We start from the raw sequence: 27,135 nt of genomic DNA on the forward strand, positions 1-27,135 counted from the left end.
TGGTAGTGGAAAAAGGTAATTAGAGCTCACAAGGTCTGATTGAAATTGAGGCCATTCAATTTCAGTGTAAAGAAGTTAAACTACATATGTCAAGGTCTCATAATGGTTTCACCCGAAACCTCTGCTGATAATTATCCACGTCTTTTTTCACACCTTGGCTCATATGATATGTTTCATAGTTGGTCAACGACCCTGGTAAAGACAACCCCATCTGGGGTTTAAATACCTGAATGAAGGCAGATTTAAGTCTGTAATTTCAGTGTTCCAGTTGTGAGCGCATTCTTGCTGTGGCTCGTTGGTCTAGGTGTATGATTCTTGATTTGGGTGTGGGAGGTCCCGGGTTCAAATCCCGGACAAGCATGTAGAGTTGAATATCTATGCGGCTACCTCCTGGAGAGTGTTGTTCACTTGGTTGGCTCTTTTGAAGTGGGTTCTCTTCACCATAGAAATGATTGTAAGATGATCCATCTTCCTTGGACGTCAAGGTTTTTTTTGTGTTGCTGAGTTTACCAGTTCTTTATTTCTCAGGATCTGTCAGTCTGTAGATTTTGTTGCTCCTACTATTGTAGCAATTTCTTGGATTGGGTTTTTTTTTCTTTTCTGTTTTTGCAGCTTAAGGATGGCTTGTTTCACCTGCAGGTGTTTCACCTCCTTTGACCGCAGGTGAACTTTTCACATAAATATCTTCCAAATACAAGCACCACAACTCAATTCCAAGACTTTTATCTATTTATTGAAAGTGATATAACAAAGGTTTGTCCACACGTGCCGATGAAATAGCCTTTGAGTCGATTGTCTAATTTCTTTTGGTCCCCTTAAAAAAATAGGGTGGGACATGTTAATGAGCTGAAACTTGAGGTTACTCTATTCTGTAACCCCCGTTCTCTGATAACACGAGTGAGGTGTCTCACTATGGGGAACTCTCTCTCAGCGTTGTCCTCAGAAGCCTCTATATCATTACTCCAGCCAGTATGGAGTTCATCACAGCACAGAAACAGCTTTAGTGAAGGTTACAAATGATCTTCTTATGGCCTCTGACAGTGGACTCATCTCTGTGCTTGTCCTTCTTGACCTTAGTGCAGCGTTCGATACTGTTGACCATAATATCCTATTAGAGCGATTAGAACATGCTGTAGGTATTACAGGTATTGCACTGCAGTGGTTTGTATCATATCTATCTAATAGACTCCAATTTGTGCATGTAAATGGAGAGTCCTCTTCACACACTGAGGTTAATTATGGAGTTCCACAGGGTTCAGTGCTAGGACCAATTCTGTTTACATTATACATGCTTCCCCTAGGCAGCATCATTAGAAGACATAGCATACATTTTCACTGCTATGCAGATGACACCCAGCTCTATCTGTCCATGAAGCCAGATGACACACACCAATTAGTTAAACTGCAGGAATGTCTTAAAGACATAAAGACTTGGATGGCCACTAACTTTCTGCTTCTTAACTCAGATAAAACTGAGGTCATTGTACTCGGCGCTGAAAAGCTTAGAAATATGGTATCTAAGCAGATTCTTACTCTGGATGGCATTACCTTGGCCTCCAGTAACACTGTGAGGAACCTTGGAGTCATTTTTGACCAGGATATGTCCTTCAACGCACATATTAAACAAATATGTAAGACTGCGTTCTTCCATTTGCACAACATCTCTAAAATTAGAAATATCCTGTCTCAGAGTGACGCTGAAAAACTAGTTCATGCATTTATTACTTCCAGGCTGGACTACTACAATTCATTATTATCAGGATGTCCAAAAAACTCACTGAAAAGCCTTCAGTTAATCCAAAATGCTGCAGCAAGAGTACTGACAGGGACTAGAAAGAGAGAGCATATTTCTCCTGTTTGGCTTCCCTTCATTGGCTTCCTGTTAAATCCAGAATTGAATTCAAAATCTGCTCCTCACATACAAGGTCTTAAATAATCAGGCCCCATCTTATCTTAATGACCTTGTAGTACCATATCACCCTATTAGAGCACTTCGCTCCCGCTCTGCAGGCCTACTTGTTGTTCCTAGAGTATTTAAAAGTAGAATGGGAGGCAGAGCCTTCAGTTTTCAGGCCCCTCTTCTGTGGAACCAGCTTCCAGTTTGGATTCGGGAGACAGACACTATCTCTACTTTTAAGATTAGGCTTAAACTTTCCTTTTTGCTAAAGCATATAGTTAGGGCTGGACCAGGTGACCCTGAATCCTCCCTTAGTTATGCTGCAATAGATGTAGGCTGCCGGGGGATTCCAATGATGCATTGAGTTTTTCCTTTCCAGTCACCTTTCTCACTCACTATGTGTTAACAGACCTCTCTGCATTGAATCATATCTGTTATTAACCTCTGTCTCTCTTCCACAGCATGTCTTTTATCCTGTCTTCCTTCTCTCACCCCAACCGGTCGCAGCAGATGGCCGCCCCTCCCTGAGCCTGGTTCTGCCGGAGGTTTCTTCCTGTTAAAAGGGAGTTTTTCCTTCCCACTGTCGCCAAAGTGCTTGCTCATAGGGGGTCATATGATTGTTGGGTTTTTCTCTGTATCTATGAAGCGCCTTGAGGCGACTTTTGTTGTGATTTGGCGCTATATAAATAAAATTGAATTGAAATTGAATTGAATCATTGGCTGGCAGTCGTGACGCTTGCGTCACGGAGGGGCCACCCTCCTCCCTATAAAAGGGTGTGACACAGCGTCACCCGTCATTCAAGATAAGCTCACCCCTTCCTCGCGTCGTGCAAGGAGGGTGATCTGGTGAGACACCTCACTCATGTTATCAGAGAACGGGGGTTACGGAATAGAGTAACCTCAAGTTCTCTTTCAAACATTCGTTTTGGTGTCTCACTATGGAGATATGCAGACTCCCGTATTGCCAGATAAGCCCATCTGAACGACTGACTGCCAATTTAGGAGGTCTCGTGGGGACCCACACTTAACACAGTGTGGGCTAGAGGTGGTGCAGTGACATCCAACCTGTAAAACCTTGCAAAGGTCAAAGGTGAAGCCCAGCTCGCAGCTGCACATATCTCTTCTATAGAGACACCCCTAAAAAGGGCCCAAGAGGTTGCCATTCCTCTGGCAGAATGAGCACGAAGTCCCTCCGGGGGGGGGGGGGGCAGACCCATGTAGGAATAAGCCAATTGGATCGCCTTAACAATCCAGTGGGAAATGCGTTGTTTGCTAGCGGGCTTGCCAAGATGTGGTTTAGCCCAGGAAACAAACAGCTGATCCGACCTCCTGAAAGCCTTCGTTCTCTCTATATAGGTACATAAAGCCCCTAACTGGACAGAGAGCATGTAGGCGCTCCTGTTCAGGGGAGGAGAAAGGAGGATGGGGTCACTCTGATATGGTGGTGGCTATGGCGCTTTCGATTCACTCTCAGTGATGCAACCCATTGCTGAGATTCCCTCATATGCAGTCTGCCTAGTGAAATGACCGCCAGTGAAGACGCCATTAATCCCAGCATCTGCAGGCATTTTCTGAATAGGAGATATCTTCCCAACTGAAAAATGCCGGCATGTGATAGCATTTTTTTACTCTGTCCACAGAGACACGCTCTGTACGAGGCGGAGTTTAGAGCTATTCCTATGAAAGAGATGGCCTGAGCTGACTGCAGGACACTCTTTTGGTAGTTTATGGTGTAACCCAGAGCCATCAGATGATCCACTGTCAACCTGGTGTGCTCTCTTCCCATTATTTCTGACTCTGATAGCAGCAGCCAGTCGTCTATGACCTCAGATGCTGATTCAGAGCCCGTAGGTCCAGTATCGGACGCAGTCCCCCTCCCTTCTTGGGCACGAGAAAACACTTTGAGTAAAAGCCGCATTGGCTCTGCTCCTGGGGTATTTCTTGTACTGCTTCCTTTGATAGCTAGGTAGTTATTTCTTCTTGCAGGATCCTTGCTGATTCGCCTTTTGCAAGAGAGAAAATCACTCTGTGAAATCTGGGACGGGTGGTTGCGAATTGCAAACGATAGCCTCGCTCTAATGTCCCCACAACCCATTCTGGCGCAGCGAGAGCTCGCCATCTCTCTATTCTTGCTGACAGCGGCCCCAAAGACAGGCGCTCCACAGTAGACGGAGCTCTGGCTCCCTCTTGTGGCGGAAACTGGTCCTTCGGGCCAGACCCGACTGCGCATGCGCGGGCGGCCCGTGCTTGACCAGCGCTTATGGGGCCGGACACCACTCAGGGAATCAACCCCGGTGGTGTCTGGGTGCGTGGGGGCATTATGTTTTTCAACATACTTTCTGTGTTTTTCACACATTTTTCCCGTGCCCTTGGCAACATGCCTGGATGCAATGGGTGCGTTTTTAGTAAACAGTGTGTTTTGTGAGACTGACATGCTTGATTCAGCTGAACAGTGTCTCGTCGTCTCTTTGCTGAAATGCGCTCTGTGGGATCCAACTCGAGTCCCAGGCGCTGAAAGGTGGAGGCAGAACACACTTCTCCGAACGGGCTCCTGAACTGAGCCCTGGAGTGAACTTGGAACCCGGGCTGGTCCGGCTCCAATCTCCCCGTGGGGGATGTTAGGCAGTCCGCTTCTTCTTGCGGTCCGACTGCTTGGCTGGTGGTGGGGCACCCTGAGCGGCAGCAGGCGGGACATGTTTCCTGTGCCAGTGGGTCTTAGGGCTCTGCGATCCTAGGGGACCCTGGGCCGCGACCTGCGGGTCTGGGCGGCGAGGGATTTTAAACGTTGGCACGCCGTCTGGTGACCTGAGTGAACGTGCGGCGACTGGGTGGAGGCGGGAGCGCAGCCTGGGTCTTCCTAGGGAGACAAAGCTGCAGGGCCTCTCCCTCTTTCTTTTTCTCCTTGCACCGTCTTTGCATGGTGTCAACGGCGGTCCTGAAAAGGCCAGCGGGGTTGATTTCGTCCAGAATGTCACGTTTTTCTCTGTCTGAAAGCCCCGACAAGTTCAGCCATCTTGCCCTCTCCTGTAGGACGATGATGCTGAGGGCTCTGCCCGCCGCTTGTACTGCTGCTCTAGTGAGGTGGAGACACTGGTCCGTAACTATGCCCAGCTCTTCCCACAGCTCACTAGCATCCAGGTTCGCAGCAGCCTGGTCCTGGAGCTCCGCCGAGTAGGCTAGCAGGAGCGATGAGGCGTTCAATGCCCTCGCGGTGGTGGCAACCGGATGACATGGAAAGTTTCTGGTTTGGGTGGAGATGAGAAGCCACCAGATTCTCCACTGTGGGAATTTGGTAGATGCCCTTCTCCTTCATTCCAGCGCAGTCAAACGCCACCGCTCCCTGCACGGGGTTGGGTGACGAAAATGGCTTTGCCCAGCAGCGTGTGACCTCGTATACGCATTCGGGGAAAAGCGGCAGTACCTGCTTAGTAGTGCGCTTTGCTTTGGGGAGCCTTTTACCCTCGTATCGTGAGGTGGAGGTCTCCGTTGTCACCGCGGGGCATGGGATTGCCAGCTTTTCCGCTGCCCGTTTTGCAACGTCAAATAGCTCCATGCTGCAGGACTGTGTGCCGGGGTTATCACAATCGGCCCCTTGTGTCGCAGAATTCCTACCAGAGGGGGCAAAGAAAACATTGTCATCCTCGTCCGAGACGAGAAGTTCCGACGCTCCCTCAGAGGAATCGCTGAGTAGCTTAGTCTCGAGGGAATCAGACAACATAGCTTCGCAGCTGACCTCGGCATCATCCACCAGCGGGACGACAATATCCATCTCGTCAACCGAGCTGGTGCCTGGTGTGGCGGACTCAGTGTGCTCCATAGGTGGGCCGATTGGAGACAGCATTGGGTCCTTCTTCAACAGGCTAGCCTGGCGGGCTAGCCTTCGGCAAAGGCTTTTTAGGGTGAAGCGAGCGCAGTGTTCGCATATACCCGGTGTGGAAATAGCCGCTTGGGCGTGTTGCAGCCCGAGGCACATCACACACACGTCATGTGTATCTGAACCTGAGATTGTGCATCCGCAGGGGGAAATTTTGGGCAGCGGTTTGCAGTCTGCCATATTAAGGAAGCTTGGTGTAGCTAGCTTGGAATGGCTGGACGACTAACGCTGATTTTGTTTTTCTTCTCTCGGTCGGGTAGCTATGGTGAGCTAGTATGACCTAGCTAGTGTGGTGGCTAGCGCTTGTGCTACTTGGCTTGGTGACCGTGTGTAGCAAAGACAGTTAGCTTGGTCAGCAAACTGTTGTGCTAGGTGCGTGGTGGCAGCTAACACACTCTCCGACCTGGCTCTGTGGTGAAGAGCAGGCGACTCGAAACGTGAGCCGTGCTAGCGCCCGGTGATTTCCCTGCAAACATTCAGATTAGAGCAGCATAAATTCATTCATGAGGGGAAATTACAGTGAGAACACGTGGAGGCTGTTAGGTGGATAACATAGTGAGTTCAGTTCAGTTCAGAGTTGGGGTGACTGTAGCTCAGGTGGTAGAGCAGGTCATCTACTGATCGGAAGGTTGGTGGTTCGATTCCTGGCTTCGCCTAGTCTGCATGCCAAATATCCTTGGGCAAGATACTAACCCCAAATTGCTCTCCGATGCATCCATCGGAGTATGAATGTGTGTGAATGTTAGCTATAAAAGCACTTAGAGAGATGTGCTGGTGTGAATGGGTGAATGCACAAGTTGTGTAAAGCACTTTGAGTGCTCAGATGAGTAGAAAAGCGCTATATAAGAACCAGTCCATTTACCATTCAGTGCATTGATGTGACATTGTCCTGAAGGATTTAGTTATTCTTTATGGTTAAAGAAATTGCAATGATTTATTCATATTTATTATAAATAATTCTAATTATACATCTTGCTTCCATATTTGTATCCTGTGTCACTAAAAATACATTTTATTTTAGTTTTATACATTGATTAATGACCTGCAGAATCTCCTGATCATATTAAGTGATTCATAATTGTCACTTTATGCTTTCTCCATCTCTAAAGTGATGACATCCTTGCATTACATACTTTAGGTTCATTTTCTGTAGGCAGGTTTCTGACAGAGAACAGGCAGACTTACACTATAACATGCAGCGTTCTATAGATGGATGCATAAAGAAATGAAAAATTACATGTATGTGCTAACTTTCTAAACACTTTGTTACATTTATGATAAAATAGATTAAACACATTTATGTCGGCCTTGGCTCATAGTTCTTGTCTTTAAATTAACTTTGCCTGTGTGTGTTTCAGGTCCTGCACTCTCAAAGACTGAATGAACCAGCATTGCAGCCATGGGTCACTGTGAGCATCACAGGGAAGGTTGAAGCCGCCCACTGCACCTGTAAGGCCGGAGTCGTGGAGACCTGCACCCACGTCGCTGCTCTTCTGTTTAATGTAGAAGCAATAGTGTTGATCTGTGGCACAAGGACTGTTACAGATGAACCTGCATACTGGGTTTTGCTGGGTAATATGACCAAGATACAGCCAGAGGTTGGCCATAAGATAGACTTCTCCTCTTCAGCTGCCCAAAAAAGGCTCTCGATCAAAACATAAGCAGACCATCCGTAGTGACAGGTAAAAGGAGCCGTCCTCATAAAAGAAAAATTCCACCTGCTACTGTGGAGGAGTTGTCACTGCTATAATGCCATAATGTTTTATCTAGGGGTCTAGATTTATGCCTGTAGTGCACTGCCGTGTAAATAATTTGCATTTACTGAATATGTACTGACTGAGTACCACTGTTCAAAAATTGAATAAAGAAACAAACTAATTTTTGCCTCTTTTTTTTTTTTTTAATTAAAAACACTTTATAGAACATCACATCCGTTACAATGTAGAATCCATGTCATTTATAGTTTAAAAATGACAAAATGTTTACATAAAATCATGACAGTGTTTACATGATATCACCCACTACTAACATTACTTTATTTACTGTATCTTTTGAAAAAAAATACCACTATTTATACAGCAAAAGACTTAAGAATATTTAACAGGAGCAAGTTTCATTTTTCCCTGGTTTTACTACCACAATGTTCAACAAACGCAGCAAACCTTCACCATCTTATCCAGAAGGGTCACCTCTTCACCCTCATATGGAAGAAGTAATTTGATTGGCATGGTGGTATGTTTGAAGCAGGTCCCTTGTGTAGCGCTGAAACCCAGTCACGATGTGTTTCATCCATTTTAGAGGCTGGTTTGCTGCAATAATGCCAAATAATTAGCAACTCTATAAATAGAAGGTAGTTCCGCAAAATCGCTCAGTAGGATGTTTGTTCTCATTTGCTATGAGCTCAGAGCGCATCAAAAATAAAACTAATAGGCTATAAAGAGTGATATGAACATATTTAGAACTTACCGTAATGAAAATGTCTGGAGCACCAACAGATATTTGGAGATGGAAGAGAACTGGATATCAGCTCGTCTCACAGCTGCTATCCAGGCTAGACGCCTTCGTTTGGTAACATCGATACACGAGCTGCCTCATGTTGCTTCCAGGTTGGGAAAGAATGAAAAGACAAACCCTTTTCAAGCTTATTCTCTTGCCGGTCATGCGATCGAACATTGCAGCCGACCACACAGCAAATACGAACCATGGCTGTTGTGTGTGCCTTCGCTCCTTTTTCGCTTGCGCTTTGTTTAGACCCCCAAAATGGCGGATCAGGCCAAAATCCTTTCCACGCCCACCCCCGTGACATTCACGCTCCAAAGCCCTATAGTCAAAATCTCTATCGTTGGCCAAATTTATATCGTTTCTATCGTATATCATTTATATCGCCCACCCCTACTTTTGAGTATCACTAGAAATATTATAAACAGTCTCCATACAACAGTTTGCTATCAGTAAACACCGACGGCATTCACTGTTATTCAATTCAATTCAATTTTATTTATATAGCGCCAAATCACAACAAATGTCGCCTCAAGGCGCTTCATAAAGTTAGCATACCACATCCTTGTTAGCAGTGTATAAACGATAGTTTAGCATACATTAGCACAGGCATCAATAAAGGACTGCCGTACTAAACACTTTTACTAACCGCAGGCAGATGGACAGGCGACAGGGATTGAGCGCCTGTAGTTGGTGTCTAAGCGGGCGATGCTTGGACCAACGCAGGACAGCAGGTCCTCAAACTGGGCGAGGGAAAGACGGTGGTACCGCTGAAAGCAGCCGTCAGCAGCTCCTGGAGCAAATGGTGAAAACTCAAAAAAATTAAAAAAAATTTAAAAAAAATCCCCATTTTAAAAATGTCATGTGACAATCCAATTGATCTGATTGCCTTACGGAGTGATGATGTCAAAAGGACATCTTTAATACCTTTGATCCTTTGAAGTTCTGAAGTCCTTAAATACGGATCAGAAACAGCAATTTTAAAGAAGTTTGTTCGCAGCCTTCAAATGTTCGACAAGAGATAAATTTGGAAATATTTCTAAACCTTTTCAGAGTCACTGTGCACAGGCTCCAACATGCGTCCACGAAAACGCCGACAAAGAAAAAAAGATAATGCTGCCTCTCCTTCGTGGTCTGGCCAGCCAATCTCTCCAGGAGAAATGACCATGGATGGTGTCTTATCAGTCCAAAGGGCATTACAGGAAAGTCAGAAGGAAAACTCTGACCTCCATTACAAAGTTAAACAAATTGAAGAGAAGCTTCAACTAGAGGAGAAGTGCAGACAATTGGAAGCACGAAATAAAGACCTGGAAGGAAAACAGCAACGCCAGCCTGATATAAAAATTATCAATGAGGGCTGGGGAATGAAGTTTAGTCAAGGACGAAAGAAGTTTTTTTCCCGTTTTCTTTCATCGGGAACACAGAGTGCTGAATTAAAAGAAACATCTGCCCAGCTTCAAGGAAAGAAAGCTACTATTGAGGAGATACAATGGGATCTCCAAAACATGGAGCAAAAGAATCAGGTGCTTCAAGGAAAGCTCAATGAAGCTGAGAAAACAATTGAAAAAATCCGGCAACAGAAGACTGAACAGGAAATACAAATGGAGCACAAACTGAAAGGCATGAAGGAAACTTACAGAGATCTGATAGTCAGGTTTAATGAAACAGAGTGCAAAAATGAAGAGCTTCTTGAAGAAAAAAAGCAACAGGAAGAAGAAAAACGTATTCTCCAGGACTTTGAGAGAAGGAATTTAAAACTGCGAGAATTTTGTAATAAAATGAAGGACAAAACACCTGAACTGGAAAGAGAAAAAGAAATACAAATGGAGCACAAACTGAAAGGCATGAAGGAAACTTACGGAGATCTGATAGTCAGGTGTAATGAAACAGTGCAAAAATAAAGAGCTTCTTGAAGAAAAAAAGCAACAGGAAGAAGAAAAACGTATTCTCCAGGACTTTGAGAGAAGGAATCTAGAACTGCAAGAATTTTGTAATGAACAAAAAAAAACAAAACAAAAAAAACAAAACAAAAAGGACAAAACACCTGAACTGGAAAGAGAAAAGGAAATACTGGAAAAACAATGTTCAGAGATGCAGTGTACGATCAATGGAATAAGGAAAAAACACTCAGAGCTCATGAATGTGATGTTGTTGAGGGTAAGTGACTTGAAAAGCCAAATAACTGAAATGCAGACACAAAAGCAACAACAAGAGAAAAAATGTGAATACCTGCTGAGTATGCGTCAAGAATTCAAGAGAAAAATTGACCTGATAGAAGAGATGAACAACAAAAAACAAGAGAGAAATACAAACATGTGCAAGGCAAATCGAATGGAGGAGGCAACATACAAAGACCCGAAAGAAAAGCCTAGTAAAGAACAAGCAGGATTAAAAGAAATGGAGCAAAGATGCAAGCAACTCGAGAAGCAAAATGCAGAAACAAACGATCAGTTGAGAACCCTTATCCTGGAGAAAAAAGCACTCATGGAAAAATACCTGGAAACGAAGAAAAGCGGCTTCTGCTGGTTATTCAGATGATTTAGCCTCGTCCTCCTCCACCTGTGATCGATCTTAATTTTCACCTCTCCTGTCCCCCCTCTCCTTTTCTCTTCTAACACATATTCCCTACCATCTTAATCTTTTTTCTTTTTTTCACCCTCACCCCCCAACCAGTCCCAGCAGTTGAATGCCCCCTCCTGAGCCTGGTTCTGCTGGAGGCTTCTGCCCGTTAAAAGGCAGTTTTTCCTCCCCACTGTCGCCTAGTGCTTGCTCAGAGGGGATTGTTGGGGTTTTCTCCCCCCCCCCCTCCCCTTCATTTACTTATTTGATTGTTTAACTTTTCTTTTATGTTGTTTCTGTAGTTACTTGTTTTACTTTTTTCAACTTATGTAACAAAATAATAAACCAATTGAATTTATCCTTTGAGTATTTTTCAACTAATCTTTACAGAATTAAGCTCTGTCTTTTATTTGCTTGTTAAAACTCCATAAATGGTGAAGTAAAAACCCTGGGATATGGTTTAAAACATTGAAATAGACTAACCAACTAGTCTAAAACTAAGAAACACTTAAATATTATGTTAAATTGAAAACAGTTAAAAAGAAATATCCCCGTTCAAAAATGTCATGTGATAATCTCATTGGCTTATGGAGAGAAAAAGGCGCACAAAAGTGGCAGGAAGACGAAGAAAAAACACGGCATAATGATACTTTTACATTTTGAAATCTACAAAGGTTTGCACTGTGAGAATCAACCTGTGAGAACTGTGACTAATCTTCCTGTGTGTGTGTAAAAAAAATAAAGTGAATAAAGTGAATAAAGTGTATAAAGTGTGTGGCGTGGAGCTAGTTATTCTGAGAAACCCTGCTGCAATAAATGAGGGACCACTGTATATACTTTCTCTATGAGTCTCCAGGTGAAGGCACAGCCATGAAGTCGTCCACTAGGCAGTCCCAGATGGCCGTCGCTACCTGGGGGATGATCTGGCACACCGTGGACACACCAACTCTGTAACTGAACGCGATGGTCCTGAAAGAGTCCCTGGTGGCAAGGAACCTGGACAAAATTGTTCAAAATTAGTATTATGTGTACTGCAGTTACAAAATACATTATTCAAACTCTTTTGTGATGTCAGATTTAAATTACAAAACATAAATCTTACATAAAACATTTTGTAATTATAAGGATAATTACATAATATATATTAGATATAATATAAAACAGTCAGTTGTGTTTTGTTTTAACTTTACCATATCATAATTTGATTGGTAGCAACTTTTACCACTACAGTGAGCCAATCACTCATAATTCCTAAACATGTCAATCAGGTAGGAATGAAGTAAGACATTAATAGAGTATGTATGTAGCCCTTTCCTTGCATAAATCATTGTTAATATTTTTGAAAAATTAACCTGTGATAAGACAGCATATCAAGATAGAATATGCTGGATAGAACCATATAACTAAAGATGAACCAAACTGTTCACAATTTTATCTAACTCTCAGTTTTAAGAAAGGCTGGTGACCCCTGTTATAGAGTCTGACAGCTGCAGGGATTATATACAGATATTCAACTATACAAGAATTAAACCAGGTCTAAATTTAAAAAAAAGGAGTGAGTATCACTACAAAGATTAACCCACAGTGGTCCTCATACCACAGTTTGATATCAGCAAACACCGAGAGCATACACTGATATGACACCACAGCCATGCTATCAATGCAAACACTGATAACATAGCATATATCGAATTAAATCAGGACTTGATGAGGCCTTTTGAGTAGGGCTGGGCGATATGGCCTAAAATCGCAATATAATTTGAAGCATGTGTGGTAACGATATATATTCTTTTCTTCTGTATAATGTATTTTCCACACAAAAAATCCTTTAATTTTCTCAAAAATTGAGAGTTTGCCTTATGTATGAATTCTGGTTGTGCTTACTGACCTCAAACCAATTTCTGCGTGCAGAAATCTGTTAAAAAATGTTTTAGTACAACTTTGGTAATCCGCACTGCTTGATGGATTGTCAGAGCATTACGGCTGCCGTAGTGAGGAGCTTCGCGGAGTAATCTGGGTCCAAAACTCTGTCCATTTCAGGTCCCAAAGTCAAACGAACACTAAGAGTTAAAAACGGTCTAAATTCTTTTATCTTTAATTAAATCATCAGCGTTGCTGCTTTATCGGGTGTAACAATTAAGTTTTACATCCATGAAAACAGAATTTATTAAATTTAACGGAGTTAGAAGTCAACAGGAAGTTAGCTCGCTAGTTTACACCTAAACATTTCATACCATGTTCTGACAGAGACTTTCGAAACTAATTAAAATGTACAGCTCTGCTACCACTTCCAACATACATGAAGACAGAGGTTACTAAAGTTGGATTACCTGTTATATAATGATGTGCTACGTGATTGCTAGCGACACAGCTATGTTAGAATAACATTAGCACAGTGAAGCTGGAGGATGAACCCAACTTTTTCCACTCATTGAAAGTTAACGTGAGGGATTTTGGTGGTCAGGGACAAATGCAATCGCGCAGCAGGATGCTATACACGGGCCAAACTTCAGTCAGGAGAACAACTGAGATTATTCATCCACAATACGAGGTTAGTTATTAATATACTGCAACAACATGGAAATAGTACAGCTGCGAGAGAATTCAACATTAATGAATCAATGTTACGGAAGTGGAGGAAGCACAGTTTTTGGCTTTCCCCATATTTCAAAAGTGCTTCATCTCTTTGCTATGACTGTCGCCTAGTGATGCACGAATCATGAACGAATTGTTCAGTACTCGAGAATCACTTTACTGACTCATGAATCATGATTCACAAGCCCAACTGACTCACTGACTCATCCCTGTTGCTGTTAGCAGCAATATATCTAGCTTATAATTAAAATTGTGGAGAAAAACACAACATCCAGTATCTTAACAAAAAGATTTCTGCTCTGAACTGGAAGAAAAAACCCTGAGTAGAAAGCTCACATCAAGACAATAGCTCCTTGGTTCACAGTAGCATCGCTCTGCTAATATGCTAACAGCACATTTGAGCTACTCACCCCCTCCCTTCCTGTGCTGAATCGTAAGCATAAGCGAATCACTCAGGACCATTGACTGTAGAAAACATGGACGACGCGACAGGTCCCCAAAAATGAAGCCAAAACGTCTCTATCGCCCCCTGGTGTCTGGCTGCAGTATAGGTCATAAACCCCGCCTCCTCCATGTTAGCGGATGGGACTGGGGTCAGACTAAAATAAATTAATTCTCCTTAGATAATTTTTTTCCAAAGATTCTTTCTTTTGTTTTTAATAGTTCTCATCACGCTGATTGATGTTCAAGGGGTCTCCTTTCCCATAAGTTTGATTCTAATTCCTACCGCGGTGATGTTAAATTGGGGTGAAACGTCATCATAAGAGCTTTGACTGACAGCTGCAGTCACGGAGAAACTTGCGTATCTCTGTTCGCGAATAGCAGATAGAGCGTAGGCTCTGAGAGGAGGACCAGCGTTTACGCTACGAAAACACGACCGAGTGTTTTAACCTGACAGCCTGAGGTGTTCTTCAGTAAACTGGACTACCCGACAGAAGGACCCGAGGCCCCGCTGCACTTTTTCGGTAAATTAAATGTGTTTGTAAGCTAATCCGTAACTATTCAATTCAATTCAATTCAATTTTATTTATATAGCGCCAAATCACAACAAAAGTCGCCTCAAGGCGCTTCATAGATACAGAGAAAAACCCAACAATCATATGACCCCCTATGAGCAAGCACTTTGGCGACAGTGGGAAGGAAAAACTCCCTTTTAACAGGAAGAAACCTCCGGCAGAATCAGGCTCAGGGAGGGGCGGGGCCATCTGCTGCGACCGGTTGGGGTGAGAGAAGGAAGACAGGATAAAGACATGCTGTGGAAGAGAGACAGAGGTTAATAACAGATATGATTCAACACAGAGAGGTCTGTTAATATATAGTGAGTGAGAAAGGTGACTGGAAAGGAAAAACTCAATGCATCATGGGAATCCCCCGGCAGCCTACATCTATTGCAGCATAACTAAGGGAGGATTCAGGGTCACCTGGTCCAGCCCTAACTATATGCTTTAGCAAAAAGGAAAGTTTTAAGCCTAATCTTAAAAGTAGAGATAGTGTCTGTCTCCCGAATCCAAACTGGAAGCTGGTTCCACAGAAGAGGGGCCTGAAAACTGAAGGCTCTCCCTCCCATTCTACTTTTAAATACTCTAGGAACAACAAGTAGGCCTGCAGAGCGGGAGCGAAGTGCTCTAATAGGGTGATATGGTACTACAAGGTCATTAAGATAAGATGGGGCCTGATTATTTAAGACCTTGTATGTGAGGAGCCTACTACCGTCCATAGCTAGCTCCTGAGACCTAGCTAGCTAAAATGAGCACTCGGCTGTCAGGGTTCGTTTAGCTAATCTGTGCAGGTGAATGAATTTACTGAAGAAATCAAGAGAAACGCCCCGGGCTGCTCAGTCACTAATTACTGTTACTGTACTTTTATTACAAGTATTATATTATACTGTAAAAGCAACAGGCTGCACCCTGCTTCAGCTCCTGTGCAGAGCTGAATATTTAATATGTGCAAACAGCATGTTTTCAGTCTCTTGCCACATCTGTAAAGACAGAAACAATTTTTTTAAAAGCTTGTACTTCAGTAACTCCTCATTAATCAGGAACTATGGATTAAAGTACTGTAGTGTACTGTAATACTGTACTGAAAAAATGTAAGAGAAGAACTTCAGATCCTGAGTGTGTGAGGACAGAAGAATCAGCTTTATTTCAATATTGAGGGATAAAATTTATTTATTTATATCTGAGTTTGATGGTTCTGTTGTCTTTGTGATTACAGGAGCTGCCCTCAGATTCAGACCTCAGCCCCATCGAGTGACAGCAGACAGATCATCCAACATGTTCATATGTTAACTGTAAAATGAACTGATGAAAACAGTACAAAGGTTAAAGTACCACACGTACTGTAGTGAAAGCTGCAGCTGTTTTATTGATAAAGTTAAACAAAAACGACAAAAAACAAAAGGATTAATCACTCATGTAACTGTGTCACTATATATCAGCATTAACAGGACCTCAGTTTGGTGTTTCACAAAGCTGCTGATCTCAGACCTGCACAGCTTCCGTTTTAAACACTTGATGTACTCAGCTGCATGAAGAGCATATGAGATTTTGTCTAGCACAATTAAATAAAACCTGATGAAGGTCAAAGGTCGTCACTTGTATGTTGAACTACAAACTTGTCATCTGGAATTCTTTCACAGTTTTTTTGCAGATAGTGTTATTTACCATAAAGTGATTCAGAGTTATTCATACCAGAGTAACCAGAGAGGATCACATATTTTTAAATATATAACTTTCTACAGGACTGAATATAATATCTTTATGTAAAAGTCCGGAGCCTCTGGGGAGTATCAGAGTATTTATAACATTACACAAAACAAAGGTCTCCATCACAGTGTTCATGAAATGCTGGGTTTATCCATCTCCTGGGGCAGGCCTACGGAGGAGTGCTGAAGATTTCCCTGTGAGGGAGCTGCTGGTGAAGATCATGAGTCCTGCTTGATCAATGCCATGAGCTTCAGTCTTCCTGGTGTTTCTTAAATGATGCCTCTTACAGCGGGTCAACAGAACTTATGGCACAGGACAGCTGTGATGAAAGAAAGGGAAGAAGTTTCTCCAAACCTCTGGACCCAGGAAACCCAGCTTAGTCCTGATGGTCTCCCTCACTAGTTTATCTCCAGGGTAAATGTAGCTGTTGATATAATATGGACTCTATTATTAAATGAAAAGAACAAATTAGACTACACTACTGAAACCTCATGCTGTTGTTTTTAAAGTCTCCATGTTACCAGGCTGTAGAGGGCTCTGAAGATTTAAACAGTTTTAGATCCATTACACTCACAGTCTTATGTTAAAATCTCAAAGGACAGCATTATATTTTTGATATTAACAGTAACTCTGGGCCTCTGTAGAGTGTGCAGCTGATCTCATCGCTGTCTAAAAATGGATAAAAAAAAACATAAGTGTTGAAGACTATTAAGAGTAGCAGGTGTGTAGCATCGCTAACTAGCTAGCAACAAGCCTTCAACACAATGCGTATGCTAGCGCCTAAGCTAACTAACGAATTAACAACAGAGTGATTTTAGAACTATAAGATGATAAGCTGTGTGTCTTTTTTATAACAGTGACATGGTTGTATTTACCTTAATTAAACGAGTCGTCAGTCGCGGTAAACCAGCAAAAAAACTTGAGCAGCCGGGCTACGTAAAAAGTGTAGGGGGGCGTGTTTGCGGTCACGTCCAGCGGGTGTGTGGGCGGGAGCGTTACACAGTCGCTCCACCTCAAGTCACTACTGCGCAGACTCTGGCTCCAAATTTGCAAGATGGCAGCCTCCACAGGCGGGGTATTTTGGCTTCATTTTTGCACAATGGTAGGAGGCGTGGTCGCGTCGTCCATGTTTTCTACAGTCAATGCTCAGGACTCGCTCACCCCCTCCCTCCTGGCTCACAGCTTCTTCTTCTTGGTTGGCAACCAATGTTAAGGCACATTACCGCCCCCTGGCTCACAGCTCAGTGGACATTTAGATGAGAAAATATATATTTGACACATTTAAGGAAAATACTAATACAATTAAAATAAACAAAATAAATGTTTATTAAGCAATTTTGATAGGAAATTGCTTAATTTTAGAAATGTTTTTGCTCTTTTTTGCTCTATAAAATAGTTGTTTTCTTTTAGAATCACTCATCTTAGCAGCAGAGATGGGCAGTAACGCATTACTTGTAACGCGTTACTGTAATCCGATTACTTTTTTCAAGTAACGAGTAAAGTAAGGGATTACTATTGCAAAAACTGTAATTAGATTACCGTTACTTTCCCGTAGGAACGCTGCGTTACTAAAACCGTTTTTTTGCGAGAATGTCTCATGACAGTGACGTAAGCAAGTGCGATGTTTGTGAAAACAGCTGTGTGCAGATCAACAATGGATAATATATGGAGTGTGGGAGAGAGTATGAGCCGTGCAACGTTTTAAAAGCGTGGAAGTACTGACCTTACTTTGAGTTTGATTCCATAAAAAGTGACAAAAACACTAGTGTCCGTTGTGCGTGGGAAGAAAACTTTTTTTACAGCAAAAACCCCCTAAACTTCCAAGCAAACACCGAGTGCGCTACGACATAATGGGAAATTCACAGAGAAACTGGCGGATTCTTCCACTGACCGCTGCGGCACACCTGCACCAAGGTAAACCTCTGCCTACCCAACTCCTGCTATACAGGTGAAAATAGAGCAAAAGGACCGCTGAGTCTTTGACTTTATTTATTTTCTGCTGTGTTTTACTTGCATCTATTTGAAAGAGTGAGTGTAAAACACACCACAAAAAAAATTTATGTGCTGGAATGTGCATAAAATAGGTTTAAATATTAAACAAATTTCTTCCAGTCAGAGAATGTTGCATGTAATTTAATTTTTGCTTGATGCATAAACTTAAAAGATTAAAACTAATAAAACAAGTTTTAAAAAGAGACTTTTCCATTTGATTACATTTTGTATGATGATTATGTAGAAAAAGTAGAATTGGGCTGAAAGATCTATCGCTTTATCACCTATTCAGGTTGTAAATTGTGTTTTTAAAAAGTAACTAAGTAATTAATTACTTTTGAAAATAAGTAATCAGTAAAGTGGCTGGGTGGCTGTAGCTCAGGAGGTAGAGCAGGTCACCTACTGATCGGAAGGTTGGTGGTTCGATCCCTGGCTCCTCCAGTCTGCATGTCAAGTATCCTTGGGCAAGATACTAACCCGAACTTGCTCTCCGATGCATCCATCGGAGTATGAATGTGTGTGAATGTACTTAGAAAGCACTACGTATAGATAAAGTGCTTGCGAGAATGGGTGTGATTGGGTGAATGAGGCATGTTGTATAGAGTGCTTTGAGTACTCCGTGAGAGTAGAAAAGCGCTATATAAGAATCAGTCCATTTACCATTTAAAGTAACGGGATTACTTTTTGGGGGAAGTAATCAGTAATTAGTTACTGATTACTTTTTTCAAGTAACTTGACCAACACTGCTTAGCAGTAGGATTTACATGAAAAGAGAAACAAATTAAGTTTGAGTGAAAATGTAAATTTTTTGCACTCTCTGGTCAACTGACTCAGTGAATCAAATGACTCAAAAAATCTGATTCACTTTGGTGAGTGACTCATTAAAACTCGATTCAGTAAAAAGAATCAAATTTACCATCACTACCTTTTTCGCTTGCGGTTTGTTTAGACCGCCAAAATGGCGGATCGGGCCAAAATCCTTTCCACGCCCACCCCTGTGACATCACGCTCCAAAGTCCTATACTGGCTGGAGTAATGATATAGAGGCTTCTGAGGACAACGCTGAGAGAGCGTTCCCCATAGTGAGACACCGAAACGAATGTTTGAAAGAGAACTCGTAAACCATTCATCCAATTTGAATGTGGATACCCCCAAATGAAACCTGAGAGTCGAAACATGATGACCATGTCTATAATATAACTATAATTGGAATGTGTTTCAGTAAACAAGTAAAACAATAAACAAAAAAAGCTTGTGTCCATACACAAAAGGTGATAAAGGGAAATCACTGCAGTCTGTTGCCAACCAAAGTGAATGCATGTGACTGACTGAACAGTTATTCTTGGTATGTGAATTGTGTTTCCAGGTGTGTGAAAAAGATGCAGCAGCAAATAAGAATCAGCAATTGATAACAGAAGGAGATCCTGGGAATGTTGAACTACTTTCGTATTAAAGGGCCCAGATCACGACCCCTCCATCACTATACTAGCAGTTGGTATAAGTTGCTGTGGCATTGTGGGTTATGGGCAAATATCTGTACTATGGGTTTTCAAACAAGACATACTTTCAGTCTAATTGCACTGCCATCAACGTAAATATGATACTTGATTGTTACTTAAGTGCATTTGATAATCAGCACCTGGCTGGACAGCTAACGTTGGCTGTAGGTCAGGAGGTAGAGTCCATCTACTAATTGGAAGGTTGGTGGTTTGATCTGTGGCTGCTTCAGTCTGCACGCTGTCAGATTCATTTCATGAGATGAAAGACAAATATGCCCGAAGTACATTGTCTTAAATTTATTAAGCAGTTAAAAGGTTCAAGTTAAAAACACCATGCCTTTTAGTTTGTTCATGAGACCCAGAGTTGTTTTCTTGTAGGTATCACAACCCAACACCCACATTGGAAAGATAACATTTGAATGTGTGAGATTAGATAAAACATAAATGTGTTATGAGTTTATTTGAAATATAAAGTAATGAGGTTTATAAGCATTAAACATAAAAAATATATTCTAACAATGCCTAAGCATCTGTGGAAAAGACACTGATACCCATAGTTGCTCTCTGATCATTGGAATGTGTATAAAAGTAGAATAGTAAAAAGTGATATATAAGAACCAGTCCATTTTCCATTTATTTGCCTAAATAAGGCTTTACTTAATTGTTTCACACTACTTCTACATTTGGATTTACTATACCTGTTCAGGACCAGATGACTTTTAAACATAAAAATCTGTCAACAAGAGTCTACTTGTTCTGTTGTTTATACACATTTTAAAATGAAAATAAAAAAACCCTATCAAAATAAGTTTTTATTTAACATTAATGCACTGCCACTTTGGGAGCATCCATATAGTGTTTGTTGATTTGTCATCGTTTTCATATTCTGAGGAGCTTTGGGCTGCTTTCACTGAGCATATTTATCTATATCTGTTTTGTTTTTTGTTCAAGTAGCTGGTGGATACTGAGGTCTTGCTTTGGATTATTTACCGGTTGACTGGCATCTCCTTCCAGTACCGTGTTGGAGGGCCCAGTCTTTTTTCACTTTGATGGTTGACAGCTGCACATTTCCACCCGTAATAACTGCCACTCCACGTTTCCGGTCCTTTCACTGTTGGAAGTAAGGATCGACTCTATAGTATTGAACCACCACTTTCTCAGCATCAGTTACATGCTCCTGCAGCTCTTCTCCAGCAACATTGTCTGTTTTACTTTTTTGCCCAGCAAAAGTCATCACTGAAAAAGTTACAAATATTCACATCCCGTCCTATTAAGAGTTCTTCATTCCCACTGTCACAGAGTGCTCCCCATTGGAAGGTCATCTGATTGAGCCCATTATAATGAGCCCATTATCATCAATGGAGCTCTAGTGGAGAGGGTGCAGTCCTTCAAGTATTTTGGTGTGCACATCTCCTCAGACCTGACATGGTCTGCCCACATTCAGGTCCAGACCAAAAAGGCTAGGCAGCGCCTGTATCACCTACGACAACTGAGGAAGTTCAGGGTCTCTCCAAAAATCCTCAGGATTTTCTATACAGGCGCTGTGGAGAACATCCTCACACAGAACATGATATCGTGGTTTGGGAACAGCTGTGTGAAGGACCAAAAAGCTCTCCAGAGAGTGATCCGCACAGCAGAACGCTGCTGCAGGATCGCTCTCCCCCCGCTTCAGGACACCTACACCAGGAGATGCCGGACTAGAGCAGCGCAGATACTGAAGGATCCGTCCCATCCTGGCAACAAACTGTTCCAACTTCTGCAATCTGGTAGAAGGTTCCGCATCATCCGGGCTAGGACAGAGAGACTCAAGAGGAGCTTCTATCCCCAAGCCATCCGGGCCCTAAACACACACACCCGCCCTCTCACATCATCTATAATTGACTGAGACAGGACTCTGTTCCAGACACTCTAAACCCAGGCACAATGTACATTCCAAATTCCTTTAATTTTAAATATGTTTATATTGTCTATTCTGATAAATAGTCAGATGTCTATTCATATTAATGTACAGAATTCACCTGCTTGCTGCTACTAATGCATATTCACCCAATGTATATACTATATTTATATATATATATATATAATGTTCTTCCTCTACACCCCCCCCCCCCCACCCCACCCCCCCATTTTTGCACATGTCAAGGAGCGTCAGGCTACATTTCACTGTGTGTTATACTTGTATAACTATGCATGTGACAAATAAAGAACCTTGAACCTTGATTGTTGCGGTTTCCTCTCTAATATTGTAGGGGTAAAGTGCTGTAAATTGGTGCTATATAAATGAAACACAAGTTGAACAAAGTTTGAGCTTGACAGTGGAGGAATAGAGTATCAGTTAGAGTTTTCAGAAGAAAGAAAATGAATAAACTGCTGTCCAGTGATATAATGTACAAGGTTTAAATGTTAAACTACAAAAATACCTTAAATGTACATTAACTGTTGTGAAGCTGACCCCAACTTTAGGTGGAATTTACTTAAAATGAGGTAGTAAAGACTAATATCAGTTTTTTAGGGATTTAATTTAATGTATAGTTTATGTGTGTAATTTTTTAAAATATCATTATACCTTTATATACAAACGTTATGTAAAAGAAAGAAACCCTCAACTGCATATGAGTAAATAGATAAAATGTGGACTATTAAACATTAAGTGAACTTGATTAGAGCAGGCAGAATGCAATAGTTAAAATGAATCAATACCTAAATCATACTAACTCTCAGAATCCTTGAAGCACAGGAAGAGGAGGAAGAGGAGTGACAGCAGCAGTAATCTTTCTTGCCAGCTGTCTAATTTCAGGGTTTTGCAACCCCTCAGCTGTGGCTCCGGTAATAAAAAGAAAAACCAAAAAAATATATAGGGAAAAAACACTGAGATTGTAGACTTGGCCAGCTCTTTCTTCTACCTTTTTGGTCTTGGTTTTCCTGAGACAGGACAGTAGTGGCCCCTGTGTATCAAATAAAGTTTTGAAACCATTTCTTGTAGTCTTTTTTAACCATAGAAAAACCTGGAATTTTAACAGGGGTGACTGCAATTTCTACATGTGCTATACATCACTACGACATTTAATTATTAGTAATTATTTTTACTGGAATTATAAAATTATTATTCAACCGACTCTTTCTTCCATAGTGTGCCTGTCTCCCATTGTACCGCCTCATTTTGCTTTCTTCTTACCCTCGCCCCCAAATGGATGGGAGTTTTTCCTTCCCACTGTCGCCAGTTGCTTGGTCACAGGGCAGAGGGTCATGTGACTGTTTGTTTCTTACTAAAATTGTTTGTAGTCAACAATATAAAGCACCTTGAGGCAATAGTTGTGATTTGGTAAAATATAAATTAAATACAGCATAGTATTCAGTCTAATTACTTTTGTCCATCTCTCCAAAAAGTTTTCATGAATGATGATACTGAGAGAGATTGAGAAAATCAATTTAAAATATATCTGATTCTGGATTCATTCAAGTAAAAATCACTGGACAAGCAAGAAGTCAACAATGGAAATGTGTGTTTTGAATGAGTCGGAAAATAATGCATCCCCCACAGTGAGTACTGCAATCTGGTGCTTTATTTGAAGTAGTGTCTATTTAAATTTTACCATTTTAACAGGATCACAGACTGAGTGTGTCATCTCTCTGACAGGCCTGTGCTAACGCACGTGCACGCACACCTGCAAACAGTGGCTTCCTATCGTATGGGGCTGCTCAGAGTAAAAGGTAAAAAGGAAGCCCTCACTTTGCTTTAAAGTTTGGTTAGAAGGCTCATTATGAGGTCATTAAAAAAGGGTAGCTAAATAAAATTAGACACATTAGATTTGTGATTGTAAAAAGCGGTGTAGGCGATGACGGACACTCCAGTGTGTATAATTGAAAGGTTGAGGGGGCTGCATGTCCCACCCCAATGTCAGTGCAAATCAATGTCCCCATCTCTAATAGACTCTTACACAAAATACATTTGTAAAGGCAGTTTGTTACATAATCCACTTTTGTTGTGACTTTCTATATTTCATCATAATAGAGTATGTACAACAATTTATACTCTTGGTATGCAGCTCTATTTACATTTAAGTCTAGTCACAAATATATAGAACTGTTGTAGAATGTGTACAACTACAGCCATAAAAGTCATAAATGCAAAGGCCAAATGCAGTACAAGGGCTTTCTACATATACACAGTGAAAAGAACACTGCAGTGCAAGTTTTATTTTTTTCTATCCTGTACATGTCTGTGCTTTCTGAAACATCAGGTCACGTATCTGTACCCGGTACCCTTTACTGCTGTTTGTCAAAACAGATAAAAAAACCTGTTATCTGCAAAAATCAATTAAATGCCCCACAATCCTGCAGACACCATCTCCAAAAGTCCTGATCAGGATTCAAGCAGTAAGCAGTCCTCATTCTCAGTGGAAGGAAGCATGAGCTGTTGCTCGTAGTACAGACTCTTGGCGTAGTTGATTTCTTGAGATATTTTGATGGCGAGGCTCTCGCTTTTCACATGGACCTACGGAAGGAGTGTCAAAGAATGAAAACACTGAAGTTGGGAAGAGACAGAACAATTTAAATGAAAACTGGTCCTATAAGCCACCAGTCACTGAAATTGGAGAACTAAATTAGACAACTTCTTACAATTTAAAATGACATGACATTTTAAAAATACAGCTGAAGTGTATCTCATTATCTGATTGAAAAAGAATCCTAGCTCATGAAGGTTCGGGATTAAAGAAAGTTATTTTGGTCTTCTAACCCACAACTTGACCTTGGTTGTTCTAGTTTTCTGCAATGTTATCATCACATTATGTAGGAGGAGAGTACTTCTAAGACCTTGAATTTTGTATCTGCAGGCTTCTCCAAACCATTATTGTAAAGTGTCAAACTCCAGTCCTGGAGGGCTGGTGTCCCCAAACGTTTACTTTTTTTGCTGCAACACACCTGAATAACATGAGTAGATCAACACTCTATAGACTTGACTGCATGCTGACAGCTCTGAAGCCCATGGCTGTCTGCCCATAGTCAGCTGCCATAAAAGTATCATCTGTGATTTTGACCAGGGCTGTCTCACTACTGTGAAGTGACCAAAAACCAGAGTGAAAATGCTCAAACAGACGATTGTTAGTAAGGTGAGAGTAGATCTAAACAGCAAGTTTTCAAAAGAAAAGGTAAATTAGCAATTGGACACAAATTATTTAGGTTGGAAGGGTCTGCATCAGGTTTGTTGAGAGTTGGAATTATCACAGCTGTTTTAAGAGGTAAAGGAAAAAAGCAGAGATTAGGGAAGAATGAATAATGTCTGCTATTAATGGAAAGAGTGAGGATAAGTAGGATTTAGTTTCCTAAGTGGGAAGTGGGTCAAGGCAAAATTCCACCCAGCAGAGTGGATAAAGGAGACACTGGGTTTTTAAAGGAGCAAAAATATCCATAAGACTGGAGTCCATCATTGCAGTGAGACACCAGTTCATCAGGAGTAGATAAATTGTCTCTGCTAGGAAGACTGTCGATTAAATGGGAGAAAGCAGTTATATCAATGTTCTTGATATTATGATAATCAAAATGGGAAAATTAGCTTTCTCCAGGCGGTGGATGAGCTCTCCCTTAGCATGGGGTGAGGAGTTCAGTCATTTGGGAGGAGTTCACAGTAGAGCTGCTACTCTTCCATATCGAAATGAGCCAGTTGATGCGGTTGCCTCCTGGGTTCCAACTGGAGGCCACGGGGTAGGCCCAGGACACACCGGATTGGGAATGAAGTGTTTTTTCCCAGGTAAGGTGGAGAAGGTGGCTCACTACTTAGGCCTCTGCTCGGACGACCCAACTTCAGATAAGCGAAAAATATAGCTGGGGGATTTCTTGTTTTGTTATTTCAGATTTTAACTTTCAATGAACTTTTATTGAAATTGTCCAACAATGTGCAACAATCATAATGCACGGCACAATGCATCTTTTGTAGTAACATATTTTCATATCATATTTAACATTGGTTTATTTTAAGTGTTTTTCTTTGTTGTCTTTTGGAGTATAGTCCAATGTTCTTAATGCACAATTCAAGTGCTGCACAGTTTAATCATTAATGCTGAATGTGATTATTGGTTTCAAATGCTTTTGTTTAGAGTTTTTCACATCCTTCATTAAATAGTTCTCAAATTTAAATTGATATCAGGGCTCTAGAGTGTGACCAATTTGGTCGCAAATGCAACCAAATTTTTCAATGGTGTGACAAAAAAAAAAAAAACCCCTAGGTCGCACTGGTGCAACCAACTGTTTGAGTGAAGAAAAAAAAAGGTTTCAGCAACTCTGAAAGTCTCTGTGTGGAGACACAACAGACACACATTATGCCCCTATCATGGTCTAAAGGGGTCGGCAACCTGCGGCTCTTTAGTCCTTATAGTGCGGCTCCGTGTGGTTTGGGAAAATAATAGCTGAAGTGTATTTTATTTATGTTAGTTCTTTTTTAACTTGTAGTTCTAAATTGGAAGATTATTGTGATATTGAAATATAAAAATAAAATTAGATTCTATTGTTTTTTTCATCGCTCAAAATAAGCGTCACACTCGCTGAAGCCGATATACCTGCCTAAACGGCGTGCATTTATCGAGACTTTCAACCCCAGGTAGGCCAATTATGGATCTTTGGATCCACATTATGTCAGCAGCTATTCTCCACCATGAACTATGTTAAAAACAAACACCGCTCACGCCTCACAGATGACAGCTTACACTCCTGCTTAAAGATGAAAGTCCCTTCATACAGCCCCGATTTGCAGACACTGTGCGCAGAGGTCCGGGACCAGAAGTCCCATTGTAAACATATCACGGCAGACCCGACGATGTTTGCATGAACATGCTTTTCAGCATCTCTTTATTGACCACTTTTCACACATGGTTGCTGTATGCATACAACTGGCTGTAGCTTTTCAGCTCACAGCCCAACACATACCAAGACAACAGCACAGACGTTAAGGCGGCGAGGCGTGATTGCGGGTGTCGCTCAGGTGCATCCGCCTCCCCTGCAGCAGCGCTGCAGACCACGCCCCAACACACACATTAACCAGGTAAAATACATATTTAGGCAGAATTTTGCAAATATCTATTTTTCATTTTTCAGCAGCATAGTGCTTGTTTTCCAATTATTTTTTAAAAGTCAGGTCAAGGCTCCAAAATCCCAAAGGCGATATAACAGTTTTTGTTTGCTACATGGATCATTTTAGTTCAGCTGGGTGTCTGTATTTATGTCTTTTTTGCACTAGATTCTGAGCTGCAGGTTCTGTATCTCTCCAACCAAAATACGCTGAACCAGCAGCAAAAGAAGATCCAAACTACGCTTCACATTTCATAAATGTTGTCATTAACTCCCTCTTGAATTTAATCAAATCGGGACCTAGTGAATCGGAATCGAATGGATTATAGAAATCAGTGACGATACCCAGCCCTAATGAAGCAGCCTGGGCCTGACAGAAGTGGATGTAGCTGTGGGTAATGAGAAAAGATGAAAAGAATTATTGATAACTTTTTTTGTTAAGGCCTGATCTGT

General features: G+C 41.6%; 1 protein-coding gene and 1 long non-coding RNA gene across 5 annotated transcripts in view; both read right to left on the reverse strand.

Moving 5' to 3' along the window:
* Nucleotides 1-10,959: 10,959 nt before the first annotated feature.
* Nucleotides 10,960-17,812, reverse strand: LOC146494770 (uncharacterized). Its single transcript, XR_014871435.1, has 2 exons — nt 17,005-17,812; nt 10,960-16,573 (listed from the first exon to the last, which is right to left on the reverse strand). It is a non-coding gene; the product is annotated as an uncharacterized LOC146494770 (long non-coding RNA).
* A 5,252-nt stretch (nt 17,813-23,064) lies between these two features.
* The window catches only part of vps13d (vacuolar protein sorting 13 homolog D), a 78,954-nt gene continuing 74,883 nt past the window's right edge, over nt 23,065-27,135 (reverse strand). For all 4 annotated transcript variants that reach the window (XM_085145111.1, XM_085145113.1, XM_085145109.1 and 1 more), the window contains one exon: nt 23,065-24,115. In XM_085145111.1, coding sequence (XP_085001237.1) covers nt 23,984-24,115 — 132 coding nt within the window. In that variant the 3' untranslated portion in view covers nt 23,065-23,983. The remainder of the gene's footprint in view (nt 24,116-27,135) is intronic.

The sequence above is a fragment of the Neolamprologus multifasciatus genome, chromosome 20 (assembly GCF_963576455.1).
Source record: "Neolamprologus multifasciatus chromosome 20, fNeoMul1.2, whole genome shotgun sequence".
NCBI classification, from domain to species: domain Eukaryota; kingdom Metazoa; phylum Chordata; class Actinopteri; order Cichliformes; family Cichlidae; genus Neolamprologus; species Neolamprologus multifasciatus.